Below are 27,808 nucleotides of genomic sequence, written 5' to 3' on the forward strand. Positions count from 1 at the left end.
AGTGATCTCTTGGTTATTAAGTAGTGTGTTGTTTAGCCTCCATGTGTTTGAATTTCTTACAGATCTTTTCCTGTAATTGATATCTAGTCTCATACCATTGTGGCCGGAAAAGATACTTGATACGATTTCAATTTTCTTAAATTTAGCAAGACTTGATTTGTGACCCAAGATATGATCTATCCTGGAGAATGTTCCATGAGCACTTGAGAAGAATGTGTGTTCTGTTGTTTTTGGATGGAATGTCCTATAAATATCAATTAAGTCCATCTTATTTAATGTATCATTTAAAACTTGTGTTTCCTTATTTATTTTCATTTTGGATGATCTGTCCATTGGTGAAAGTGGGGTGTTAAAGTCCCCTACTATGATTGTGTTACTGTCGATTTCCCCTATTATGGCTGTTAGTATTTGCCTTATGTATTGAGGTGCTCCTCTGTTGGGTGCATAAATATTTACAATTGTTTTATCTTCTTCTTGAATCGATCCCTTGATCATTATGTAGTGTCCTTCTTTGTCTCTTGTAATAGTCTTTGTTTTAAAGTCTATTTTGTCTGATATGAGAATTGCTACTCCAGCTTTCTTTTGATTTCCATTTGCATGGAATATCTTTTTCCATCCCCTCACTTTCAGTCTGTATGTGTCCCTAGGTCTGAAGTGGTCTCTTGTAGACAGCATGTATATGGGTCTTGTTTTTGTATCCATTCAGCCAGTCTATGTCTTTTGGTTGGAGCATTTAATCTATTTACATTGAAGGTAATTATTGATATGTATGTTGCTATTCCCATTTTCTTAATTGCTTTGGATTGATTATTGTAGGCCTTTTCCTTCTCTTGTGTTTCCTGCCTAGAGAAGTTACTTTAGCATTTGTTGTAAAGCTGGTTTGGTGGTACTGAATTCTCTTAGCTTTTGCTTCTCTGTAAAGCTTTTAATTTCTCCCTCAAATCTGAATGAGATCCTTGCTGGGTAGAGTAATCTGGTTTGTAGGTTTTTCTCTTTCATCACTTTAAATATGTCCTGCCACTCCCTTCTGGCTTGCAGAGTTTCTGCTGAAAGATCAGCTGTTAACCTTATGGGGATTCCTTTATGTGTTACTTGTTGTTTTTCCCAGGCTGTTGTTAATATTTGTTCTTTGTATTTAATTTTTGACAGTTTGATTAATATGTGTCTTGGCGTATTTCTCCTTGGATTTATCCTGTATGGGACTCTCTGTGCTTCCTGGACTTGATTAACTATTTCCTTTCCTATATTAGGGAAGTTTTCGACTATAATCTCTTCAAATATTTTCTCAGTCCCTTTCTTTTTCTCTTCTTCTTCTGGGACCCCTATAATTTGAATGTTGGTGCATTTAATCTTGTCCCAGAGGTCTCTGAGACTGTCCTCAATTCTTTTCATTCTTTTTTCTTTATTCTTCTCTGCAGTAGTTATTTCCACTCTTTTATCTTCCAGGTCACTTATCCATTCTTCTGCCTCAGTTATTCTTCTATTGATCCCTTCTAGAGAATTTTTAATTTCATTTATTGTCTTGTTCATCTCTGTTTGTTTGCTCTTTAGTTCTTCTAGGTCCTTGTTAAACGTTTCTTGTATTTTCTCCATTCTATTTCCAAGATTTTGGACCACCTTTACTATCATTATTCTGAATTCTTTTTCAGGTAGACTGCCTATTTTCTCTTCATTTGTTTGGTCTGGTGGGTTTTTGCCTTGCTCCTTCATCTGCTGTGTGTTTCTCTGTCTTCTCATTTTGCTTAACTTACTTTGTTTGGGGTCTCCTTTTCGCAGGCTGCAGGTTTGTAGTTTCCGTTGTTTTTGGTGTCTGTCCCCAGTGGCTAAGGTTGGTTCAGTGGGTTGTGTAGGCTTCCTGGTGGAGGGGACTAGTGCCTGTGTTCTGGTGGATGAGGCTGGATCTTGTCTTTCTGGTGGGCAGGTCCACATCTGGTGGTGTGTTTTAGGGTGTCTGCAGCCTTATTATGATTTTAGGCAGCGTCTGTGGTAATGGATGGGGTTGTGTTCCTGTCTTGCTAGTTGTTTGGCATAGGGTGTCCAGCACTGTAGCTTGCTGGTCGTTGAGTGGAGCTGGGTGTTGGCATTGAGATGGAGATCTCTGGCAGATTTTCACCGTTTGGTATTACCTGGAGCTGGGAGGTCTCTTGTGGACCAGTTTCCTGAACTTGGCTCTCCCACCTCAGTGGCACAGCCCTGATGCCTGGCTGGAGCACAAGAGCCTGTCCTCCACATGGCTCAGAATAAAAGGGGGAAAAAAAGAAAGAAAGAAAGAAGATAAAATAAAGTAAAATAAAATAAAGTTAGTAAAATAAAAAATACTTATTAAGAAAAAAATTTTTTAAGTAATAATAATAAAAAGAAAAACGGACAGACAGAACCCTAGGACAAATGGTAAAAGCAAAGCTATACAGACAAAATCACACACAGAAGCATACACATACACACTCACAAGAAGAGAAAAAGGGGAAATATATATATATACATATCTCGTTGCTCCCAAAGTCCACCTCCTCAATTTGGGATGATTCGTGGTCTATTCATGTATTCCACAGATGCAGGGTACATCAAGTTGATTGTGGAGATTTAATCCGCTGCTCCTGAGGCTGCTGGGAGAGATTTCCGTTTCTCTTTGTTGTTCACACAGCTTCCAGGGTTCAGCTTTGGATTTGGACCCGCCTCTCCATGTAGGTCGCCTGAGGTCATCTGTTCTTCGCTCAGACAGGATGGAATTAAAGGAGCCGCTGATTCGGGGGCTCTGGCTCACTCAGGCCGGGGGTAGGGAGGGGTAAGGATGCGGGGCTCTCCTCGCGTACCAGGAAACAAAGAGGGAAGAAAAAGTCTCTTTTCTCTTTGGCAGCTCCAGACATTTTCCCGGACCCCCACCCGGCTAGCTGTGGCGCACTAGCCCCCTTCAGGCTGTGTTCACGCCGCCAACCCCAATCCTCTCCCTGGGATCGGACCGAAGCCCAAGCCTCAGCTCCCAGCCTTGCCCGCCCCGGCGGGTGAGCAGACAAGCCTCTCGGGCTGGTGAGTGCTGGTTGGCACCGATCCTCTGTGCGGGAATCTCTTCGCTTTGCCCTCCACACCCCTGTGGCTGCGCTCTCCTCTGCGGCTCTGAAGCTTCCCCCCTCTGCCACCCACAGTCTCCGCCCGCGAAGGGGCTTCTAGCGTGTGGAAACCTTTCCTCCTTCACAGCTCCCTCCCCAAGGTGCAGCGGCCGTCCCTATTCTTTTGTCTCTGTTTTTTCTTTTACCCTACCCAGGTATGTGGGGAGTTTCTTGCCTTTTGGGGGGTCTGAGGTCTTCTGCCAGCGTTCAGTAGGTGTTCTGTAGGAGTTGTTCCACATGTAGTTGTATTTCTGATGTATTTGTGGGGAGGAAGGTGATCTCCGCGTCTTACTCTTCCGCCATCTTGAAGCTCCTCCGCCAGGCCCCTAGATTCTGATGTCAGTCTGGAGTCAGCCTGGATGTTGGAATTTGTTGAAAGTTCCCAGATGATCCTTGCAGCTAAGGTGAGAGCCACTGATATACTTGCTAGCCAGGGCAGGGCCAGTGGGGGTTATAATTTATTTCCATCTGAGGATGGAACTAGAGTTCAGGTCTCTCAGTTTTCAGCCCTTTCCAGATCCTAAAAGGAGACCCTCCCATCTAGTGGTTTGGCGGTGCCTAGTAACTTGCCCCATGATGATTTCGACCACTCTTGGTATTAACTGAAAAGCAGCTTCCTCTGATCATATAGTGACCAAGTTACTAGTCACAGAAAAGGCCTCAGTTCTGGACACCCTTTGCGTGACTGAGAACTGCTTTCTGTGACATGTGACTCTTCGAGCTTCCATTCAGCTCCGTCCCAGTTGGGAGGGACACTTGGCATCTGCCCCTGGTCTGGACAAAATCCCTGAGAGTTCTTTTCCAGTCCAGAGATTTTCTTTCCATTTGACCTGCTTCTCCAACTCTAATTCCCCACTTTTGAAGCCAACTGTGGTATAAAGCTCACTTTGCCCTGAGTTGCTTGGGATTACCCATTAACCACTTTATCAGGCTTCCAGAAGTTTTTAAGCCTGGCTTTGGCCAGAAGCTTTTTAAAGAGCCCATTCCTTTATTCATCCTGAAAAGTGGTTAAATGTTATATTATGGAAATTTATACAAAAATTGTATATAAATTTGTATACAAATTTATACAAAAGTGGTATGTAGTAGAATGACTTCCCTCAACATAACCATCACCCAGCTTCAATGGTTACCAGCTAACTCATGGCCAATTTTGTGCCTCTATTTCTACCCACTACCCCAGACACATACACTGGATCATGCTGACACAAATCCCACACCCCATATCAATCCATCTGTAAATATTTCAGTAGGTGACTCTAAAAGATAAGCCCTCTTTCTTTTTTCCCCCATTTTTTTATTGTGGTAAAATATACTTAAATATAAAAGGTACCATCTTAACTGCCTTTAAGTATATAGTTTAGTGGTATTTAATACGTTCACAGTGGCGTGCAGCCACCACCACCATCCATCTCCATAGTTCTTTTCATCTTATAAAACAGAAACTCAGTACCCGTTAAACAATAACTCTCCATTCCCTTCCCCCCAGCCCCAGATACTACCGTTCTATTTTCTGTCTCTCTGATTTTTAGCTGCTCTAAATGCCTCATGTTAAGTGGAATCATAGAGTATTTGTCTTTTCATGACTTGTTTATTGCATAATGTCCTCAAGTTTCATCCCTGTTGTAGGATAGGTAAGAATTTCCATTCTTTTGAAGGCTCAATAATAGTCCTCTGTGTGACTACAGAGGCACCACATTTTGCTTATCCATTCGTCCACTGGTGGACAGCGGGGTTGCTTCCACATTTTAGTTACTGTGAATAATACTGCTGGGAACATCGTTGTACAAATATATCTTCAAGACACTGTTTTCAATTCTTTTGGGTAAAGGTGATGCTGAAACCTTGGCCTCTGTGCACTGGTGCCACATTGAATCTCAGAGACAGAGTTTTGGGTGAAGTAGAAAAGAAAAAAAAAGCTTTATTACTTTGCCAGACAAAGGGGGACCCAGGGGGCTCATGCTCTCAAAACTGTGTCCCAACCCAGGGGAATTTGGTGAGGAGTTTTATAGCAGTGGTTCAAGGGTGGGGTTACTGGTGAGGATCAGGGTGTGTGCAGGCCTGCATTCCTTTAATCTGGCCTCAGGTGGTCTCCTAATTAGCTTCTGTGGATCTAGAGGTTATCAAACTGTGACCTTCTCTCTGGAATGAAGAGTTCTGCAGAAGAGCTCAAAGATATTGTTATGTGTATCCCTTGAGGTGGAACCAGGACTCTACCCCAAGGCTGCACTATTGTTTCTTGACTGCTCCTCCCTTGTCTCTGCATCGTCCCTCTTCCCTGATTAGCAACTGTTTGAACCTGCCCTTTGGAATGCAGGGAAGGTCATGGAGGCTGAAACCTATTCCCTACAAACAAGAAACGGGGGACACCGAAAGGCCGCTGTGCCCAGGAATCCTACAGGGCCCTTCTTGGTTTCAAAGGCCTTTCTTTTTAACACAACCACAATATTACTGTCATATCTGGAAAAAACTGACAGTAATTCTTTATTTTCATTGAATTATCCATGCAGTATTCATATTTATTTCCCAGATCACCTTATATACTTTTTAATGTGACTGGTCCACACATTGCACTTGGGAGGTATGTCTCCTACATCATTTTTTTTTTTTTTTCAGTACACAGGCCTCTCACTGTTGTGGCCTCTCCCGTTGTGGAGCACAGGCTCTGGACGCGCAGGCTCAGCGGCCATGGCTCACGGGCCCAGCCGCTCCGCGGCATGTGGGATCTTCCCAGACCAGGGCACGAACCCGTGTCCCCTGCATCGGCAGGCGGACTCTCAACCACTGCGCCACCAGGAAAGCCCTCCTACATCATTTTTAATCTACATGTTCCTCCTCCTTTATTTTTCCCTTGCAGTTGCCATTATTGCTAAAGAAATTGCATTGTTTGCCTTACATGGTTTTCCACATACTGGATTTTGTTAACTGCATCCCTGTGGTGGTGTTTAACATCTTCCTCTGCCCCTGTCTTTCCTGTAAAGTGGTAGTTGGGTCCAGACTCATTTGATTCCTGTCTGGCTTTTCCACAAGACTATTTCATAGGTGGTGGTCTCTGCTTCCATCAAAAGCCAGCTCCTGCCCAGCTGGTCTTTGTGTGTATATTTGTGATGTTACTAGACTCTGATGATCATTGCTTAGATCATTCTGAGTATTTTAAAACACATTTAAACCCACAATTGTTGAGCTCTCTTTTTCCCAGTCATTTTCTCATAGTGATTTTCATAGTGATTAGCCAAAGTAATCACTGAGGCCTCACTACCCTCAAGCAAGAAGCAGTAAGCATTTGATGAGCACTACTCTGGGCAGGAGATCAGAAGGGACATCAGAGAGGAAACAAGGTCCCTGTCCTCAAGAAGCTTGATGTCTATTTGGGGGGACAGGTATATACCAAAACAATTAGGAAACATGATTGACTACAAATTAATTGTCATTTTAGCCTCTGAGCCCCAGAAGTCAGGAACTTTACTTAGAACAATCTGTAGCAGAGTTGCCTGGATCCCACCCAGATATTCTGATGCAAATTTGTCTAGGATATGACCTAAACATCAAGATTTTAGAAGTATCTGGGCTTCCCTGGTGGCGCAGTGGTTGGCAGTCCACCTGCCGATGCAGGGGACATGGGTTCGTGCCCCAGTCTGGGAGGATCCCACATGCCATGGAGTGGCTGGGCCCGTGAGCCATGGCTGCTGAGTCTGCGCGTCTGGAGCCTGTGCTCCGCGGTGGGAGAGGCCACGGCAGTGAGAGGCCTGCGGACCGCAAAAAAAAAAAAAAAAAAAAAAGATTTTAGAAGTATCTGAAGTATTTTTATATGCACCCAAGTTTAAGAATCATCATCCTAGGATAGGGGTTCTTCAAGTGTGGAATATTACTCAGCCATAAAAAAGAATGAAACAATGCCATTTGCAGCAACATGGATGGACCTAGAGATTATCATACTAAGTGAATTAAGTCAGACAAAGACAAATATCATATGATATCAGTTTATATGTGGAATCGTAAAAAAAATGATACAAATGAACTAATTTACAAAACAAAAATAGACTCACAGACATAGAAAACAAAGGGGTTATTGTTACCAAAGGGGAAAGGGGGTGGGGGAGGGATAAATTAGAAGTTTGGGATTAACAGATACACACTAGCATATATTAAATAGATAAACACCAAGGACCTGCTATATAGCACAGGGAACCATATTCAATATCTTGTAATAAGCCTATAATGGAAAATAATCTAAAAAAAGAATATATATAACTGAATCACTTTGCTATACACCTGAAACTGACACAACATTGTAAATCAACTATACTTCAGTAAAAAATTTTAGAAAAAGAAATGCAGGGACTTCCCTGGTGGCATAGTGGTTAAGAATTCACTTGCCAGTGCAGGGAGACATGGGTTCAATCCCTGGTCTGGGAAGATCCCACGTACTGCAGAGCAACTAAGCCCGTGTGCCACTACTACTGAAGTCCTCATGCCTTAGAGCCCACACGTCTCAACTACTGAGGCCATTTGCTGCAACTACTGAAGCCCTCATGCTCTAGGACCCACCTGCTGCAACTACTAAGCCCGCGTGCTGCAACTACTGGAGCCCGCATGCCTAGAGCCTGTGCTCCACAACAAGAGAAGCCACGGCAATGAGAAGCCCACGCACCGCAGTGAAGAGTAGCCCCCACTCACCACAACTAGAGAAAGCCTGCACACAGCAATGAAGACCCAACACAGCCAAAAAAAAGAAAAAAGAAAAGAAAAGAAATGCAGTATCTTGGGCGCCATCCCAGACCTGCTGAATTAGAACCTGCATTTTAACAATATCCCCAGGTGACTTGTATGCACATTAAAGTTTGAGACATGCTGGTGTAGAGGTATGTACTCTACTTAAAAAATCAGAGAAATGAAAGCATAGAATGGCCATGCTAGGAAGGAGCCTTCAGAGGTCCACTCCACCTTTTCAACTGGTGTTCTCGGAGCCATTCTAAGGGAAAGAGGCCATGTCCCCTCTTATCCAAAAAGAATGGGACCTATGTGCCCAGAGCGTTTGCCTGCGTTGGAACCCCAGACAAGTCCAACTATTCCTGAGCCACATGGTTGTATATGACTACAGGGCAGAGTCTCATCAACGCTCAGGGCAAAAATAACCTGGGAGCTTCCATGGGCAGGCCACCCTCCTGGTGACATGACCATCCAGGCATCAGTATTTAAAAAAATTTCCTCAGGCAACTCTAACAGACAGTCAAAGTTGAAAACCACAGCTGCAGACTTTGGGTCCTCCACGTTTCTATGTTCTACTCAAGGTGAAAAGTGAGCTTAATTTCTAGCTGTAGCCATAAAATATACAAAATTAAGTTCAGGCCTTGGGTTTACTGTTTCAATATCTGGATTCCCAAAATGGTTGCAAGGACAACTGAAGAGGTATCCCTAGTGAAGTTGTTGAGTATCATGGACTTTTTAAAAATCAAGTTCTCAAGAGATGGTGGTAGCAGGAGTCTAGTTTTGGCATTGCCCTGAACCTGGACACTGGTGACTTTGCTTTTCTGCAAACTGTGCTCAGGTTGGTTGAGACCTTGTCTGTGTATAGAGCTAATGTTTTATGGGTGCCTGTAACACAGTACAAATAGTTGAAGTCCTGGGAAATGAAGAGGACCAATTGTTCTTGCTATCCAGTGTTACTAAAAGGATGTTTCGAAGGGTTTCAACTCACCTTTCCAGATGGAGCTGCATTTGTATAGGCAGGAAGCTGAAGGATGGATGCGTGGGAGAGAACTGCCCGAATGTCCACCCAGGATGTTTATGAGACAGTGTAGAAAGCGATCAACCCAAGTGGCCCCACTTACTGGGACACATCATACCTTTGGGTGGATGGGGTAAGGCTGTAGAGTAGCAAAAGCGTCCTCAGTGGCCAGGAGACGGTGTGGTTTATCTCGTGTATTTTTGAGGTAAAAGGGGGCAATTTGAGTGATTAAATAGGAGAAGGACTCTCAGGGAGAAGAGTGAGCATCTCCTGACCAAAACATTTGGACCTGTCCTTTGATTTCTTCCTTGCAAACCATTATGTTAATACAAGTTTTAGAAAAACTTTGTATTTATATTATACAGACTTGGATCTACCATAATTTAAATAATGTTCTCCCAAACATATTTCCCCATTAAAAATGTCCACTACACCTTGGTGAGTCTCTGAGGCAAGTGTCTGAGTGGTCTCTGCTCCAGCGCCATGTCTTCACCTCCCAGGCCTCCTCTAATCAAACCTCCCCATCCTTCAGAGTTTGGGACTAGCAGATGCAAACTCATATATAGAATGGATAAACAACAGGGGCCTATTGTGTAGCACAGGGAACTATATTCAATATCCCTTAAGAAACCATAATGGAAAAGAATATGAAAAAGTTTATATATATATATATAACTGAATTCCTTTGCTGCACACCAGAAACTAACACAACTTTGTAAATCAACTATACTTCAATTAAAAAAGAATCATTTAAGGACTTCCCTCCTGGTCCAGTGGTTAAGAGTCTGTGCTCCCAATGCATGGGCTCTGGGTTCGATCCCTGGTCAGGGAACTAGATCCCACATGCCACAACTAAGAGTCTGCATGCTGCAACTAAAAAAGATCCCGCATGCCACAATTAAGATCCCTCATGCCTCAACTAAAGATCCCGTGTGCTGAAACTAAGACCTGGCACAGCCAAATACATACATACATACATAAATATTTTTTTAAAAAAGAATCATTTACCTGTAATAATAGGTCCATAATAATGCTAGTCAATAAACATGTATAGGGCTTCCCTGGTGGTGCAGTGGTTGAGAGTCCGCCTGCCGATGCAGGGGACACGGGTTCGTGCCCCGGTCCGGGAAGATCCCACATGCCGCGGAACGGCTGGGCCCGTGAGCCATGGCCGCTGAGCCTGCGCGTCCGGAGCCTGTGCTCCGCAACGGGAGAGGCCACAGCAGTGAGAAGCCCGCATACCGCAAATAAACAAAACAAAACAAACGTATATATTTAGAAAAAGAACCTCCCCATCCTGTGTCCATCCAAGCCCCAAGGCCCCACCAGGCTCCAAGTTAACTGGTCTCAAATAAATGTATTGAATCAGGATATTAAACACTGATACTGCAAAATGCTCACACAATTGTGTAAAGAAGAAATCTGACAAAGGAAAAGATGTTCAACCTCACATGCAGTCAAAAGAATGCAAATAAGATATAATTTTTCAATTACCAAATGCACAAAAGTGAAAAGGAATGACAATACTAGAGTTTGAGAGACTTCAAAGAAATGTGAGGTCTCCTGTACATTGGTGGAAGTATGAATCGGCACAGCTTTCTGGAGAACAGTTTGACAATGTATGTCGTACACGTAAAAATGTGCAGACACAGCAGTTCCACTCCTGAGAGTTTATCGTAAGGAAATTATTGAACAGGGGTCAAGGAAATTCAAACCAGCCTTGTTTTTAATAAAGAATAATTAGAAATAATCTAAATGTCGACCAAATGAGGTTTATTCACATAAATTATGGTCTACTCATACAATGGAATGCTAAAGAGCCTTTAAAATGATATGAATATTTATAGACATTTATAGACATGAAAGGATATCCATTAGATACCACGCCCTTATGGTGTCATTAATGTAAAAGTGTGTGTGTGCATGCATGCACGTGTGAGTTCATGCACACAGAGATCTAATATGAAGGTCATCAGAATATCAACCATGGTGTCTTCTGGTTGGGAGAGCTTTGAATGTCTTTACTTTCTTATTTCCTTATTGTTTCTAAAATTAAAAAAGCAACATTATTTGTTTTCACATTAATAGCTAACACTAACAGAGAGTGCATTACGTGCCAGGCACTCCTCTAATTGCTATAAACTGTTAGTATTCCTAAAGAAAACAAAGGTGGTGAGAGATTGAGTAACTTGCCCAAAGTCCGTAGCTAGTAAACGTGAAGCTGGAATTCAAAACCTGGTTGTCGGGATTTCCCTTGTGGCGCAGTGGTTAGGAGTCCGCCTGCCAATGCACGGGACACGGGTTCGAGCCCTGGTCCGGGAAGATCCCACATGCCGTGGAGCAACTAAGCCCGTGCGCCACAACCACTGAGCCTGTGCTCTAGAGCCCACAAGCCACAACTACTGAGCCCACGTGCCACAGCTACGGAAGCCCACGTGCCTAGAGCCCGTGCTCCGCAATGAGAGAAGCCACTGCAATGAGAAGCCTGCGCACTGCAATGAAGAGTAGCCCCTGCTCACTGCCACTAGAGAAAGCCCACACGCAGCAATGAAGACCCAACGCAGCCAAAGATAAATAAAGCTTGGTTGTCTTGCTCCACAGGTTGCGCTCTTACTACACTAATTAACCCAATAGATTGAAAGTCTCTTAAATCCTCCCCCCACCAACAACCCCACACTTCCCTTCAGAAGTAACCATTTAACCACCTGACAGGCATCCTTTCAAAACTGCTGCTGGGCATGTTCAGACACATGTGTAAACACACAAACACACATGTGTGTTTTTCTTTTTTTTATAGAATGGGATGGTATTGTCCATCCTGTCAGTATGCATAGTTCACCCTTGTGCTTTTTATCTGAGTGTTATTCTTCAGCATGGATGTATGGAATTGATGTAACCATGTCTTTACTGAAAACTGGTGGTTTCCAGTTATTCACCCCACTGGACAAAGCTGCAGTAAGCATCACCTGGTATACATATTACTGTGTGTAGATATGCAATGATACTCCTGTGATAATTTCCTAGAAATAGAACTGCTCAGTCAAAAGACAAAAGAGACTCCCCAGTTCCCCATCCCAAGAAGGCTACGTGGCTACACTATATATATATATATATACACACACACACACACACACACACACACACACATACTATATTCATACATACAGTTTGAGTGCCCACCCCCCATGATTCCGCCAACACAGGAAGTTGTCAATCTTTTAAATTTTTGCCAATATGAGAAGTGAAGGATGTTGTTTCATTTGCAACAATTTAAATGTTCTTGATTACTAGTAAAGTTGAACATCTTTTCATACATTTATTGGCCATTATTTCTTTTCAGAATTGTTCACTTTTCATTTGGGTAATTTGAGTTTTTCTTATTGATGTGAAGAAGCTTTGTGGACTTCCCTGGTGGTCCAGTGGTTAAGACTCCACGCTTCCGAAGCAGGGGTTGCGGGTTTGATCCCTGGTCGGGGAACTAAGATCCCACATGCCGTCTGGTGCAGCCAAAAAAAAAAAAATCCTTTGATGCCCTGTTTGTTGCAAATATTTTCTGAGTATGTTGCATTTATGTGAATCTCATTTATGTCTTATTGTGTTATACAGAGGTTTTAGTTTATTTTTATGTAACAAAATGTGCCCATTTATTTTCCCTTTATGGTTTTACATCTTGCTGAGGAAGTCTTTCTCCACAACCACAACATTCTCCTATATTCTCTGCTAGTATATTTATATTTTTGCTTATAGATTTTAACATGGTTATTTATTTATTTTAATTGTGGTAAAATATATACCACATAAACTTTACCATTTTAACCATCTTTAAGTGTACAGTTCAATAGCATTAAGTACATTCACATTGTTGTGTAACCATCACTACCATATATCTCCTGAACTCCTTCATCTCACAAAACTGAAACTCTGTACCACTTAAACAGTAATTTCCCTGCCTCTCTCCCCTCAGCCCCTGGTAACCACCATTTTACTTTCTGTCTCTATGAATTTGCCTACTCTAGGTCCCTCACAGAAGTGGAATCTTACAGTATTTGTCCTTTTGTGACTGACTTATTTCACTTAGCATAATGTCTTCAAGTTTTACTCATGCTGTAGCATGCGTCAAAATTTCCTGTATTTTAAGGCTCAACAATATTCCATTATAGATTTATTTTTATGTCTAGCCTTTAATCCACATAGAATTTAGTAGTGCTTGGTAAGAAGTAGGGACTTTTTTATATTTAGGTTGGTCATCTTTTAAAGCCTCCTCCATCAAAACCCAGATTCCCATGGGGGCTCAGGTCTGTTTCCAGACTGTTGTTTTATTGATCCCTGTGTCTATATCTGGACTGGAATTACAATGCTTTAATTACTCAAGGTTTTCAGTAAGTTTTTATATCTGCTAAAAGCATGTCCCCTCCCCATTCTTCTTTTTTAGACTTTCCCGAACCACTCTCAGACATTTACTTTTTCAGAGGAACTTTAGAATTAGATAGTCACAGTCCAAAAATACTCCCCTGGGATTTTGATTGGCATAGCTTGACGCTACTCACTAACTTGAGGTCGACATCTAATAAAGCTGAGCCAGCAGGTCTCCAGCCAGATTTTGCTTCCCAGTGGCTCTCCAGGCTGTGTGGTGCTGCCCCCTGCGGGGGAGGTACAGGCCAGTGCTACCTCTGCCAGCCTGCCCAAGGCCTTCCCACTTGGTCCCCTGCACCCCAGCCTATGATTCCAAGGCTTCTAGAAAGGACAAACTCCTACATACCCTTGGTTTAATTTCTTTCCTTCCTCAAATGACGTTTAGATTTTAACTTGAACTTTCAGAGCCAAAATACGAGTGGGACTCGTGGAAACCTCAGGCCCTACCCTAGAACTGTGGGGAAATACTTTCCTGCTCCCAGCAAACACCCCATTAAGGCAGACACTGAACACATGTGTGTCCAGTAGACGGGTAACTAGGGTCCAGTGGACGATTTTTTTAACAGCTCTATTATTAATGGATACCATAAAGTTCCCTTGTTTTAAGTGTATTAATTAAATGATTTTTAGTAAATATACAGAGTTGTGTGACCATCACCAAATCCAATTTTAGAACATTTCCACCACCCTAAAAGTATCCTTCATGCCCATTTATAGTCATTCTCTGATGCCACTTTGTCCTGAGCATTGCTGCACCAGGAGGAGTGGCGGACCGAGTGGGGATGTCCCCAGGAGATCCTCTGCCTGTGAGTCTAGGACCAATGCCCCAACAATGTGCATAGCATGACTCACAAGCCAACACCCCTCTCCTGAAGAGGCCCAGCTCTGGGCTCCTCCTGAGGGCAAAGGCCATGCTGAGCCCCATCCTTACTTTTCCAGGTGGATAAAGTTTGAAGAAAAGGTAGAGGAAGGAGGCGAGCGCTGGAGCAAGCCCCATGTGTCCACACTGTCCCTGCACAGCCTCTTTGAGCTCCGGACCTGCCTGCAGACGGGGACGGTGCTGCTGGATTTGGACAGCGGCTCCTTACCACAGATCATAGGTGAGGCAAAGGACCGCTGTGGCCCCCACCAAGCAGGGCAGCGTCCTCCTTCACCTGCCCCATCTCATGCCCACCCTTGGTCTGCATGGCACACCCACCTCTGATGCCTGCCTAATTCTGCAGAGACCAGGCTTTGGGTCTGAGGCCCCCAAGGCAGTGTCACAGTTGCTCCAAGTTTCAGATACACGTAGAGAGGGAAAGGTCAGCGTCTGAAATACCATCCAGCAATGTAACAAAAGGGAGAAGGGCTTCTTAGCATGGTTGGAGACACCTATTGCCATGGCAACCTGTTTCTTGTCAGGGTAAATAGATCACCATTCATCTTTAGGAAATTAGCTCTCGTTTGATAGAGTGGCAAAGGGAGGGAGCGGCTTGTCTTATCATCCCTAAAACTTCTTGTGAATTTTGTTTTAGCACATTCAATTTTGCCAGAACTACATTGCCCAAAATACTTTTCTAAAAAGAATTCATGTTGAAACTAAAACCACTTAGCATTGTACCTTGTGCTTCTTAGGGTACTTTCATGTGTACAATTTCATTTATTTTCCACAATGTTATTGATAGAAAGAGCAGAGAATCCTATACCCACACATGCATGCACATGTGCACCGACATGGGCACACAATGCACCCCCATGCACACACATGCATCCACATACACCAACTCCCACAGACATGCACACACCCTTTTACATATAAGGAGGCTGAGCGTTCATGACTGGTTCAAATTTTCAGTTCTGTGGCAAAGGTGGGACTATTTCTACATCCCCTGCCTCCTTTAGGTCACTTTTAATCCCACTAATAACAGATGAAACTGAAGACCCCCACACCCCTGGTCATTCGGTGCCACGTGGACAAGGCATGTTTGTTTCCCACTTAGATGATGTCATTGAAAAGCAAATCGAGGACGGCCTCCTTCGGCCAGAGCTCCGAGAGAGGGTCAGCTACGTCCTACTGAGGAAACACCGTCACCAAACCAAGAAGCCCATCCACCGCTCCTTGGTTGACATTGGAAAGTCAGTCTCCTCCACCACCAGTGAGTCGGGCCATACGCTGGTGGCTTGTTCTATGCACGCATCTCAAACCTGCAACCCTCCACTCTTGATAGCCCAGAGTTGAGATGCCCAGACACTAGCCTTGCTGGACCTGTCAGATAAATGCAATAATCAGTACAAAGTTGATAATGCTGCTACCTAAAGAGACTTGAGGAATCTCCTTAGATGAATTATTTTAAATGGAAAATGTTTAGCCTACAGTGGGTATGTACTCGGCACTTACCTGTGTTCCAGGCACTGTCTGAGTGCTCCACATGTATTAACTCACTTCATCCTCACAGTAACCCCATGACTAGGTACTGTTCTCATCATCCCCAGTTTACAGATGAGGAGGCTGAGGCACGGAGAGGTTAAGTTACTTACCTAAGATCACACGGCCAGTAGGTTGTGGGATCAGGGGTCCTCTACACCACCTGGTGTCTATTTAATCAATTGTATATCTATTTCACGTTCAAAGGTACAAATATTTTCTCTAATCATGTTCAGACTATTCACTTGCTTAAAAAAATCCTGAAAAACAAGAACCAAAACCAGAACATCCTTTCTTCCTAGAAGGGGAAGAGACATGTCTGGCAGCCCAGCTTTATTTAGGTGACATGATTGTAAACGTGAACTGTGCTAACGGAAGAAGCTGCGCCACTCCAGCAAGTCGGCCAAAGTCAAATCTCTTCTGTCCCTCCTCCCAGATCGCAGCCCAGGCCGGAGCCCCGCGGCGGGCCCCAGCCTACACCACTCCACCGAGGACCTGAGGATGCGGCAAAGCGCAAATTACGGCCGCCTGTGTGAGTATCTTCTTTCTCTGCCACTGTGTGGCAGCTTCGTCCTGGCTGTGGCCAGTCTGGAGTCAATTTTCATACTTTCATAGCAGAGGAGGTAAAGCCCAGGGTCTGTCTAGAACTCTCAGGCATCAGAAGAAATCTAACTTTCACCCTAAACCGGGGCTGCCCTCAGAGTCTAACTTACTACCATAATTTTCTAAATAATTACTCCCAAAACTGAAGCTCTAATCAAGTCCTGTCATAATCAATACCCAACCCTGTGTGCTAGGCATTTTTAACTTAGTCTATGGCTTTATTCTCACCAAACTGATCATTAGCCCTGTTTTTGGTGAGAAGTCTTCCTAGAAACAATTAAAAGCAGGCTAGGTCCTTTGCCCCAGGACAGAGAATGTTCCCATCCCTGGATGACAGTCTTGGGCCCCAGACAATGAAATGCTGGTGGAGCTGCAGCCCCTGAGGGCTGTGACTGGGTGAGTGGAGCCTGTGAGGGGCATGGTCACAGACCGGGTTTTGTCAGGCAATTCATCAGGGCTGAACAGACAGGTGAGCTGTGAGGCAAAGAAAAGAGGGAACTTGGGAAGTGAAAAGAAGAAGCAGTGTGAAGGAGTATTTTCCTTTAAATACTTTTACTAGAATGACAAGATACGAACAAGCACATCCCAGGGCTGTGCCCCTGACCAGGCCAGCGGAACGCTTCAGGACAGTGACAGTGATGTGACCTTTGCCCCGGCAGGGGTTTGTCACGGTCTTTTCTCTCTGTTCCTTGGTTATTCCACAGAGGGATGCTGGCAGTCAGAGACGGTGAACGGCTTTGGGACAAGCCTTCTGCTCTGTTATTTACTATATATGAAGTACCAATGCTGCTGTGGGGGGGACCTGGATAAAAGACATGAATAAGTGATTACAGCTTTGTGTGCACACCTCCCCACGCCAAGGTGGCACCTGGGAAGGCTCAAAGAGGAGGAGACACTTGCCTGAGTCTTGGAGAATAAATAGAAGTTTTCCAGTGGCATGGGGGAGGAAGAGGGTGTTCTTTAGAACAAAGGAAACAAACAGCAGGTGAAGGGAAGGTGCTGTGAAGGGTGCCGCATATTCGGGGAAACAGGGTGATTCAGTTCACCAGGCTCTAAGGGAAAGAGGGTCCAATCAAAAGGGGCCTATGAAGCCTGCAAAAGGCCCCAGCCTGTATTCTGAGGGTAATGGGGACTCCTGAGAAGTTTTATGCAGGAACGTATCATGGTCAGATTTTTATTTGAGAAATAAACTAGGAGGGGCTGAACTATTGGGAGCAAGAGACGGGGACCGTGTTCGGGCAGTGAGAGCAAGAACAGAGAGAAGGACCCCACTGGGCTTCAGCGACTGGTGGGAAGTGGGAAATAAGGAAGAGGGAGGCATCAAGGCTGGCTCCTGGTCTGCTCTGATTGCCAGTGGACAAGGGGGAGGAAGCACTGGCGGTGTGGGGTCTATGCGGGGAGACATCTGATGGAAGACAACGAGTTTCGTTTCAGGTGTGTTGAGTTTGAGTTGCCAGGTCAGGCTGCTCAGAGGAATCTGGAGCTCAGGACAGATCTGGACTGGAGACCCAACCTGGGCATCCCCAGCACAAATGTGGATGGGGATGAAACAGGAGGGGATGGGACTGACCGAGGAGGACGGGGGTGAGGCCTCTGGAGGGTTTGAGTGCAAAGCAAGGCCCTGAGGAGAGCCCAGCAAGAGAGGATCCTGGATGGAAATAAGAGAGGGGAGCCGAGGGAAAGCAGAGTCTGGAAGTGCGGGGACACCACAGACCACAGAAAGCCTGAGAGGGCTCACTGGATGTGGCTGCTGGTGGGAAATGAGAGCTGAACTTCTGCCTTAATGGAGGAAGGAGCTGTTCGAATAGTTCACCACCACTGTTCTCGCCATGGGGAGCCCCACCTTCCTTCCCTCTGCTGGCCCAAATCCCCAGCCGTCTTTAAAGACTCGCATGGGTCATGGAGGACAGAGGTGAAACTGCTCTTTTCTCTCCAACAAGGCCCAAGCTTAGCGACACCTGGCTCGTTACCCAATAGTGTGTCTGTCCCTCCCCACCTCAGGGCCTGGCGCAGAGCAGCATCTTAGTCTCTGCCCAAGAAGGCAGGGCGGAGGGCTGGGACCAGGGCGTAGCACACTGAGGAGTGAGAAGGACGCAGTAGAACCTGGGGCCCAGCATTCTTTTAAGAAAGCTGCCATTGAAAAGAAGAAAAGAGAGAGAATGCTTGCTGAAAGGGGCTGCAGGATTAGGGGAGGGGGGTTCGCTTTGGTTGTGAAGATGGGAAAAGCCTGTGTAGAGACCAAGAGAAAAGGGCCTGCGAGAACCTGTCTTCCCCTGATGGACCTTCTTTTCCTTTTCTCCTAGGTCACGCCCAGAGCAGAAGCATGAATGATATTTCTCTCACCCCAAATACAGACCAGGTAGTAAAGCCCCTGCACCTGGCTGCCGTGGAGGGCCAGGGCAGGAAGAAGTCTTTGGTTTCAGGGGTAGGGAGCCCCTACAGGCAAAACTCTACTCCCGTGAAAAAGTGGGAGTCCCCGGGAAGGATGCGGGTGTGGCTCTGAGTTGCCTTGGTGACCCAGCCCAGTCCAACATTTGGGTGCCGGCTCTGTGCCAGGCCCTGGAAGGAGTAGGGGACAGAGAAGTGTGATCAGATGAGATGCCAGCTATCCCTGACCTTGGGGTTTATTGGAGAGGGAAGACCGCCACACAGAATTTCACCTCCTCCATGACACGCAAACACTTTTAAGGATGAAGTGGGGGCTTGGGCTGGTAGAGAAAAGCAGTGGGGCCTCCCTGTGGGGACAATAATGATAGTGAATCAATTGGACTGCCCAACAGTGTATCTTCTCCTTGGCTAGTGCCGGATAAAGTCAGTCAGCTTGTCTGAAACCTCCTTGATGAGATCAGAATCCCGCAAACAAGTTGAGTCCAAGTTCTAAGTCCACAGCCCAGGACCTCCATGACTGTGCCCCCGAGGGAAGCCCAGAGGAGGCTTCCCTCAATTCCAAACATTCACATCTCAGGGGCGGAAGGTGCCAAGGTCTCCTTGCCTGTGCCCCCAGGAGTGGGAAGGAAGGTGATGAGGGAAACCTGAACTTTGGCACCTACTCCTCAGGAGCTTGGGTGACCTCCAGGCCTCCAAGGCAGTCCCAAGTTTGGTGGAAGGCAAAACAAGAGTATTCCCTCATGTCAGTGTCTCCGGGGCCCTTTGGTGGCCAAAATAATAAAATAACAATAATAACGGCATCAACCAACATTTGAGGTCCACACATTTCCTGCACTACATTGTGCGGTGCGTTTTCTGTGCATCATGAAGGTACTATATCATCTCCACTCTACAGATGAGAACGTAAAAGCAGTTAAATAACGGGCCTAAGTTCATGCAGCTGAAAGGTGGCACACCCATCATTTGATCCAGGCAGTGTGACTCTAGAGCCCTTAATTTGGGAGTGACTTAGGAACGAGTGTTCTGGAATCTTATTTAGAGAAGAACCCCACTTTACTGTAGTCATGCGCACAGACAGTGGAGCCGTTATAAGGAAGCGCTGCCTAGTAAAAGGTTTTCACAACCTATTTTTCATTACCTATGTGGTAAGAAGAATACGATCTGCTACTTTCCCCCGGCAATGCTGCCTTTGATTTAGGGGTTGGAACCCAACACCGGGCTCCAGCGTCCGACTCTCCTAACTGGTTGTGTGATGCTGCTTCTCAGTATCTGCAGCAGCACTGGCCGTTCTTTAGGTGCAACTTTCTTCACCACTCCATATTGGCCCTGAGTTCCAGTGAGCTCCCGGTGAGCAGAGTGTGGATTCAAACAGCGTCGCTGTGTGCAGTGACTCAGCAGAGCTGGACCAGGGTCCCCTGGGTTCAGGCAGTGGGGTCAGCAGGACCCTGGTTAGACAAGCCCGTGGCCAGACCATCACCAAGCCAGGGTGGCCAGAACACCAGCATGGCCTGTTTCTGGGATGCCACAACTCTGGCCTCCTTACTGGGGTGACAGACTACAAGGGAGGACCAAGGCCCTGTTTTAACTCCTCTCTGCTCATGGTTTTGAGCGTGTTGCATGGGCCACTCCAGAGCATTGCCGTTTTCAAAACCTTGTTCTCCAGGGCACTCCTGCCACCGACCTGCTCCCTGCCTGATGCCCAGGGACATGGAGTTGGCAGGGAGACAGTGGCTGCCCTGGCACACCCAGAACTCCACCCTAAAGAACCTGCTTATGAACCCGCTAACTGCTCCTGGGACAAAGGGACTTTCTGAGTTGTGGGGATTCTGGCCTTCCCATTAACGCGTGCTGTGGCTTATTCTCACTGCGTTAGGGTCCTTGGGGCTGTTGCCCAGGTGGTTGTGGAGAGTTTTATGTTTCTTAAGGGATTTAAAAGATTATAAGGGTGCAGCCCTTGCTCACAAGCCTTTTCTAGTGCTGGTAGGTCCCCCGCCCAGTATGTATCTCGTCCCCCACGAGTCAAATCAGGAAATGGCTGTGGGCCCAAAGGGGCAAGACCTGTTGGCCATGCCCACGCCCATAACTGACCCCTCTCCAGGGACAGAAGGAAACTATCTTCACTGAACTTATGAGAAACAAACATTTCTGTGCCCACAAGAGAGACTCCCATCAAGGGGGAATAGGTGGCAAAATTGTGGCGTCCGCAGAATCTCTCTGTACCACTTGCCTCCACCTCCTGGGCCCTTTCTTCCTTTGTTGGCCACTGTGGACTCCCACCAGCCCGGTCCTCCCCAAACACTCCTTCCCCACCTCTCTCTATGAAACTATCTCTGTCTCTTGCCTATCCCCTTGCTGCCCAGAGGGAAAGTGATCTGAAAAACTAATGTACCCTAAGATGTTAAAGACTAAGAAGAGTGCGTATGTGACCACCCCTGGGCACTTTCATCATAAGAGAGGGCTCCGGAGGAGTTGGCATCTTATCCATAGGATGAAAGTCATGACCGCAGAGAGTGGGGCTGATTTGGGGCAGAGGGCTTGTCTCCAGCACCTCTCACATTGGACCCCACTCACTCTTCCTATTTGACCTTCCTGCCCTGACTAGACACCAGCCAGAGGGACTGGATAGAGGGTACTTCGATAGTCTCAGTTGGAAAGGCTCAGAAGCTATGAGTTTCCTGGGAGGTCCTCTAGGGGTGACTTGGGGGCACAGAAGTCTCTCACAGGCTTGGACCCCCAGGTCCAGGGGTTCCTGTCAGCCAGGAAGCTGGTGGTAAAGATAAAACAAAGTGTGTCCACTCTGGCCATCAGGATGGTCTCATTCCTCCCACGGCCATCCAGGGTAAAGGCAGAGAGGGAGGGCTGGGTAGCTGGAGTGTAAGGGCCGAGACTCCCATCTGCTTGAGCTGCTGCTGGGGGAAGAGACCTGATGTCCAGCAAGCCCTGACTTTCTATTCTGACCCCTCAACTCACACTTCAGTAGAACAAGGTTTTCGCCCATCAAGGAACATCTTAGGGGGTCAAGTCGTTGCCTGTTCCTTCCCATCTACGAAAGGCTTCATTGGTCCCTGGGGTTAACCAACTTTGAGTCTCCTCATCTGCAGATTGTGGGAGAGTGTCGGCTTATTTCCTTCAGTCTCTTGAGAAACGCTGGGAGAATTTTGTAAGGTTAGGGCTCCACAGTAGTCTGAACGGGCTGAGTGAGAGCTGAAACCACTGCACGTGAGTATCCATGGGTGTCTCGTGTCCCCCTCACTGACCAGCGGAAAAACAAATTCATGAAGAAGATCCCCAAGGATTCAGAAGCCTCCAATGTGCTCGTGGGCGAGGTGGACTTCCTGGACCAGCCATTCATTGCCTTCGTGCGTCTCATCCAGTCAGCCATGCTGGGAGGAGTGACTGAGGTGCCTGTCCCCACCAGGTGAGAGCCATTGAAATCTGCCCACCATACCCACCCTTGGGTGGCCAGCTGTCCATGCAGTCAGCTAGTAGTGCAGTTGGAGACACCCCTAAATCGAAGAAGGAAAAGTAGGGAACTGTATGGCGATGGCAATCTGACTCAGGAAGAATTTGAGAGAATTTATTTAAAATAATCATAAACAAGAAGTAGCCAGCAGCTGGGAGAAGCACTGCTGGGTGAGCTCTGGGATGCCAGGGCGTGGCAAAGATGCTCAGGTGGGAGTGAAGAGGAATGTCTCTCCAAAGCAAATACGGGATTCAGAGGAGGGAAGGGACACGTTTCTGCCCAGTTAAAAAATTAAGAATGGATACTATTTAGGGCCAGAACATCCTTCTCTCCACCTGCTTTTACTTTTCCTTCTCACTTTCCCCCTCCTCCTCCATCTTCTTTGCAGATTTCTGTTCATACTGCTGGGACCTTCTGGGAGAGCAAAATCCTACAATGAAATTGGCCGTGCCATTGCAACCCTCATGGTAGACGACGTAAGTGCCACGAGAAGCATGTACTCCTGAATGTCATGGCTGCCGCGTCAAACACTGTGCCTTCATTCATTCACTTATCCAACAAGTCACGTTTGAGCGCCTACTGTATGCCAGACCCTGTGCAGGGTGTGAGGATTACAAGAATGAGGGAATAGTCACTGCCCTTTAGGAGCACCAATCAAGTGGGAGAGATAGACCTACAATCCTAGAGGGAACCATGTGCTAACCGCCCAGGCAGTCAACGGGCCCTTCACACATGAGGGGGCTTTAAAGCTAAGGATGAGCCCCAGCCTAGGAGGCAGGCATTCCAGGCAAAGGGCCACGGTTCGGAGAGGGAGGGGCTGGATGGAAGTGGTTTGATATAGGCTCAGCGTAAGAGCTTCAAGAGCAGGAGGTAACACCAGAGAGAGGAGCCATATACTATACGGAGCCTGTAGGCAGAGCTGAGAGTTGACACTATGTGACAGGGAGCCTAGAGCGCAACCCAATCAGATCTGTAAAGTGAGAAAGAACCCTCTGGAGACAGTGTGGAACGATGCAGCCTGACCCTCCAAAGATGAAGGGCTGGGATGTTAAAACAGATTTGAAATACCTGAGCTTCTCCTACTGGGCTCTGCGCGGGTTTTCTGAGGAGCTCGCTCTGTGGGAAACTGAGAGCAGAAAGGTTAAGTAAGCAACTCAACCCAGGTCGGACAACTGGAATACAGAGACCTGGCCTTCAGTTCCAGGAAGAGCCGCCTTGCTGCATGTCCCACTGTCCCCACTGTGCTATGTTTCAACTGCCCCGTTGTTCTCATCTCAGAAACTGAGAACAAATTGGCAGCTGGAGTAATGGCTCAAAGTGACTTTCTTTGAAAGTGTATGTGGTTGTGCCCCCGGGAGGTGGATGAGATGATGACTGCAGCAAGAGAGTGGCCCTTTCTCTTCCTCTGCCTCTTTCCCTGCCAGCTCTTCAGCGACGTGGCCTACAAGGCCAGGAATCGGGAGGATCTGATCGCAGGGATTGATGAGTTTCTAGACGAGGTCATCGTGCTCCCCCCTGGAGAGTGGGACCCAAATATCCGAATTGAGCCACCCAAGAAGGTGACTTCTGCTGACAAGAGGTGTGTATGAATGGAGGGGTGGCAAGCGGGGAGCCGGGTCAGAGGGAGCTTTCAGTCTGTCCGTTTCTTTTTTTGGATTTGAAAGAAAGATGTCAGCGTACATGGGTTTATACTTTTTTTTTTCAGTCTCACTTTATTTCTCTGGAAAAAAAAATCAGAAGCAAATATGCTGAATGTGACCATCTGTAAAACCTGGGTGATCTGTGTGTGGGTGTTGCTAGATCATTCTCTGCATTTCTCTCTGTATTTTAAGCTATTTGATGATGTTAGTTAGAAAGGTAAAGGAGTTGTGAGGACAGTCCTGGAGGTGCTGATCTCTTCCTAGGATTGGGAGCCCCACTGTCCCCTGTCGCCCTTCTCCTTCCAGGAAATCCGTGTTCTCCCTGACTGAGCTAGGTCAGATGAACGGCTCTGTGACGGGAAGCGGCGGAGGGGCTGGAGGCGGCGGCGCTGCAGGCGGCGGCGGCAGTGGGGCCGGCGGAGGGAGCAGTGGGGATGATGGAGAGATGCCAACCGTGCACGAGATCGGGGAAGAGCTCATCTGGACAGGAAGGTGCCCGCTCCAGGCCTGACAGCGACACCAGTTGTCTTAGATTTCTCTTCTCCTCACCCACCGTTTAGGAACCTTCTCCACCTCTGTCAGCAGCACCCACTCCTGGCCTTGGGATCTGGCCAACGCACGCTCTTCCTCCCCAGCCCTCAAAGCCCCTCCTGGATCTGGCAGGAAAGGGGAAGCTAGTGGAGGAACCCAAACTTTTCTCAGGACACCCTTTGTTACCTGTATTAGTTTCCTAGGGCTGCGGAAACAAAGTATCACAGGCTGGGTGGTTTAAACAATAGAAATGTATTCTCTCACAGTTCTAGAGTCTAGAATTTCCCAATCAAGGTGTCAGCAGGGCCATCCTCCCTCTGAGATTCTGGGTGGAACCCTTCCTTGCCTCTCTGTAGCTTCTGGTGGTCGCCAGCAGTCCTTGGTGTGCCTGGGCTTGCAGCTGCCCTATTCCCATCTCTGTCTGTGTCCTCAGATGGTGTTCTTCCTGGGTTTCTGTCTTTGTATAGCATTTTCCTCTTCTTATGAGGACACCATCCTATTGGATTAGGGCCCACCCTAATGAATTCATCTTAACTTGATTACATGTACAAAATAAGGTCACAGTTACAGGTGAGAATTTTGATATATCTTTTTGGGGGACATAATTCAATCCATAAGAATACCTTTTGAATTTTTTTAACCTTTTGTTACCTAGTCAAGAAACTTGTTTTAAAAGAAAACAATAGAAAATTTTCCTGGCTTTCATTTCTTTGCCAGTTCTTAGAATAACTTGGGTAGATCTGAATTTAGGAAAGGACACAGCCCTGCAAAGCTATGTGTAAATCATAACTTTGAGAACGAGTCATGTTTTTTATGCCCTTGGCTCTCTGCCCGCCAGTGGTTCCCAACTTTACCTACTCCCCACTCCCATCCTCACCCAGGGGACACTTGGCAATGTTCAGAGACATTTTTGTTTGTCCCAGCTGGAGGGGAGATGCTACTGGTATCTGGCAGATAGAGACCAGGGACACTGCTCAACATCCTCCCGTGCACAGGACCGCCCTCCCCCAAACAAAGAATTATCCAGTCCAAAGTGTCAACAGTACCAAGGTTGAGAAAACCTGCTCTGTGCTAAGCACTGTGTTAGGAGCTATGGAGACTAGCGTCCCCCGTAAACATTCTCCCTAAACCTAAAATTCCCCACTTGTTTGTTCCACAAAGCAAGGAAACCAGTTATAAGGTTCGGAATCTGCCCTTGATGAACCTGTTATAAACCAGGATCTCTCCATCTCCTAGAGCTGGACACACCTATGTTTACCAAGCACAGGCACCCTGCGGATGATCAGGGACGTGAGGAGGATAGCCGTCTATGGTCCCAAGGAGTTCCATTCCCTGTGAAATGTTAGGTCTACCCCAATACATATTCCCATAAGGCCTTCCCTCCCCCACCCAGGCTGTCTGTGACCACCCTTCCCAGGGGAGATGGTGCCAACCACAAACTCAGTCTAATGACAGAATTCTTCCCTGGTCTTAAATGTTCTGGTGGAAAGATCCCTTTCCCCATCCACCCCTAGTCAAGTTCCCCTCCTCACTGCAGACTCTGCAGGCTCCTGTAAAGAGCCCTGCCCCTGCACTGGTGTCTGTGGTGAGAAAGCAGTATCTGGGCCTGTCTTGAGCAGGTTCTTCGGTGGCCTGCGTCTGGATGTCAAGAGGAAGCTGCCCTGGTTCCCAAGTGACTTCTACGATGGCTTCCACATTCAGTCCATCTCTGCCATCCTATTCATCTACCTCGGCTGCATTACCAACGCAATCACCTTTGGTGGGCTTCTGGGGGATGCCACTGACAACTATCAGGTGTGTGTGAGCTGGGGACATGCATGCAAACCTCAGAAAAATCTGCTGCCACCAGGTAGTGGTAAGGAGCTTATTCCCATAATCCCAAAACCAAGGTTTGGGTTTGACCTACCATCCAGGTTCAGACCATCACTTTTTGTAATCCTTTACCCTTGAGAAAAATAATAACAAGCTGGCATAATTAAAAGGTCTAAAGCTAAATCATATTACTAAAGACCAAATTTAAAGATTATGTAAATAGAACAAATGTTTAAGGGGAAATCATCTGCTTTGTTAGTTGATACTTTTCCTACCGATGCTTTAACGAATTTAATGAGCCCAATTAATTGAGTTGCTAATTGTGACCTTCTTCCCATACTTTTTAAAAAAACTAACCTTAAATTCTTAGCTTGAAGTTAAGACATTTTTAGAAATGTCTACCATGACAACAACACAGGTATACCTGGGGAAAACAGTTCAGCAGAGACACTAGCCTGAGACCCAGACAAGGGTCTTCTCCATTGGGGGCCTTTGGGATAGTATCACTGAAAAGCTCGGAGCACCAAGGTGAAGACCCACTTTCCCAGATAAATTAAGATGAGTGCCTATCTCCAGCCCACACCACTCTCCTGAGCGGCAGGTTCAGTATCCGGCTGCCTCCTGGGCATGTCCATATAGCTGCCCTTTGGGATCCCCCAACTCACAGGGCCGACATTGCATCCATTACCTTTCCTCCAGACCTGCTGCTCCCCCCAGCCAATGAGCGACACCATGGTTGACCCAGATATTCACACGTGATCCTTGACTCATAAATCCCAGCTTCCCCCAGTAGCCCTCATGACATGGTCCTAGTTGCCTCTCAAGCCTCATCTCCCAGTATTCCCTTTCTCAGATTCCTGTCCTCCTCACTCATCTGCATTCTGTTTTCCATCAATCCTGATCATCTTTCAGTTCTTCAAAGACGTGCTCCCTTTCAGCTCCAGCCTTTGTGCATACTGTTGCCCTTCCCGGCACACTCTTTCTCATCCACTTACCCTATTCTCCTGGTCAATTCTCTGCTCATTTTTTGGTTCTCAGCTTCCGTGTATCTACCTCTTGGGAGGCTTTCCTGACCAACCCTTCACTCTTACTGTATGCTCCTACCTTATCCCAGCTTATCATATTTCTTGGCAGTGGTTCTTAACAAGAGACGATTTTGACGCCTTGGAGACATTGGGTCGCATCTAGAGACAGTTTGGGTTTTTATAACTGGGAGGTGAGGTGCTACTGAGATGCTAATAAACAACCTACCATGCACAGGATAGCCCCGTACAACAAAGGATTATCTAGCCTGAAATGTCAGTAGTGCTGAGGTTAAGAAACTCTGCTGTATGGAAATCGCCTAGTTTCTTGTGTGTATCCCCCACTAGAATGAAGATGCATTATCTTGTTTGTTCCTGGGTCCTCCATGTCTAGCACAACGCCTGATACATAGTAGGCCCTTAATAGATTTTTGAATGAATGAATGAATGAATGGTCTGACCTCTAAAAGCACCTGCTAGATCTCTGAATTAATAAATGATTGGGTGGATGAATGGACTGTCCTCTGGGAGTAGAATAGGCACAGGAACAAGCACGGCCATGGGCAGCCCTGTTTTCTAGGCCCTAGGGTGACAAAAGGAAGTCACATGGGACCTAGAATTAGAGAGCGATGCTTGGCAATTATGTGAGGTTGTGGAGTCAGAGATGGGGAGCAGAATTTGAGGAGGAGAGGACTTA

The 27,808-nt window shown here is 46.5% G+C and overlaps 1 protein-coding gene across 3 annotated transcripts in view; it reads left to right on the forward strand.

Annotated features, from left to right (window-relative positions):
* The window catches only part of SLC4A5 (solute carrier family 4 member 5), a 129,513-nt gene that overhangs the window by 69,277 nt on the left and 32,428 nt on the right, over window positions 1-27,808 (forward strand). For all 3 annotated transcript variants that reach the window (XM_049696138.1, XM_033400540.2, XM_049696139.1), the window contains 9 exons: window positions 14,188-14,348; window positions 15,228-15,383; window positions 16,089-16,184; window positions 18,559-18,614; window positions 21,904-22,061; window positions 22,495-22,582; window positions 23,531-23,685; window positions 24,053-24,238; window positions 25,897-26,071. In XM_049696138.1, the coding sequence (XP_049552095.1) occupies window positions 14,188-14,348; window positions 15,228-15,383; window positions 16,089-16,184; window positions 18,559-18,614; window positions 21,904-22,061; window positions 22,495-22,582; window positions 23,531-23,685; window positions 24,053-24,238; window positions 25,897-26,071 (1,231 nt within the window). The remainder of the gene's footprint in view (window positions 1-14,187; window positions 14,349-15,227; window positions 15,384-16,088; window positions 16,185-18,558; window positions 18,615-21,903; window positions 22,062-22,494; window positions 22,583-23,530; window positions 23,686-24,052; window positions 24,239-25,896; window positions 26,072-27,808) is intronic.

The sequence above is a fragment of the Orcinus orca genome, chromosome 13 (genome assembly GCF_937001465.1).
Source record: "Orcinus orca chromosome 13, mOrcOrc1.1, whole genome shotgun sequence".
Classification (NCBI taxonomy): Eukaryota; Metazoa; Chordata; class Mammalia; order Artiodactyla; family Delphinidae; genus Orcinus; species Orcinus orca.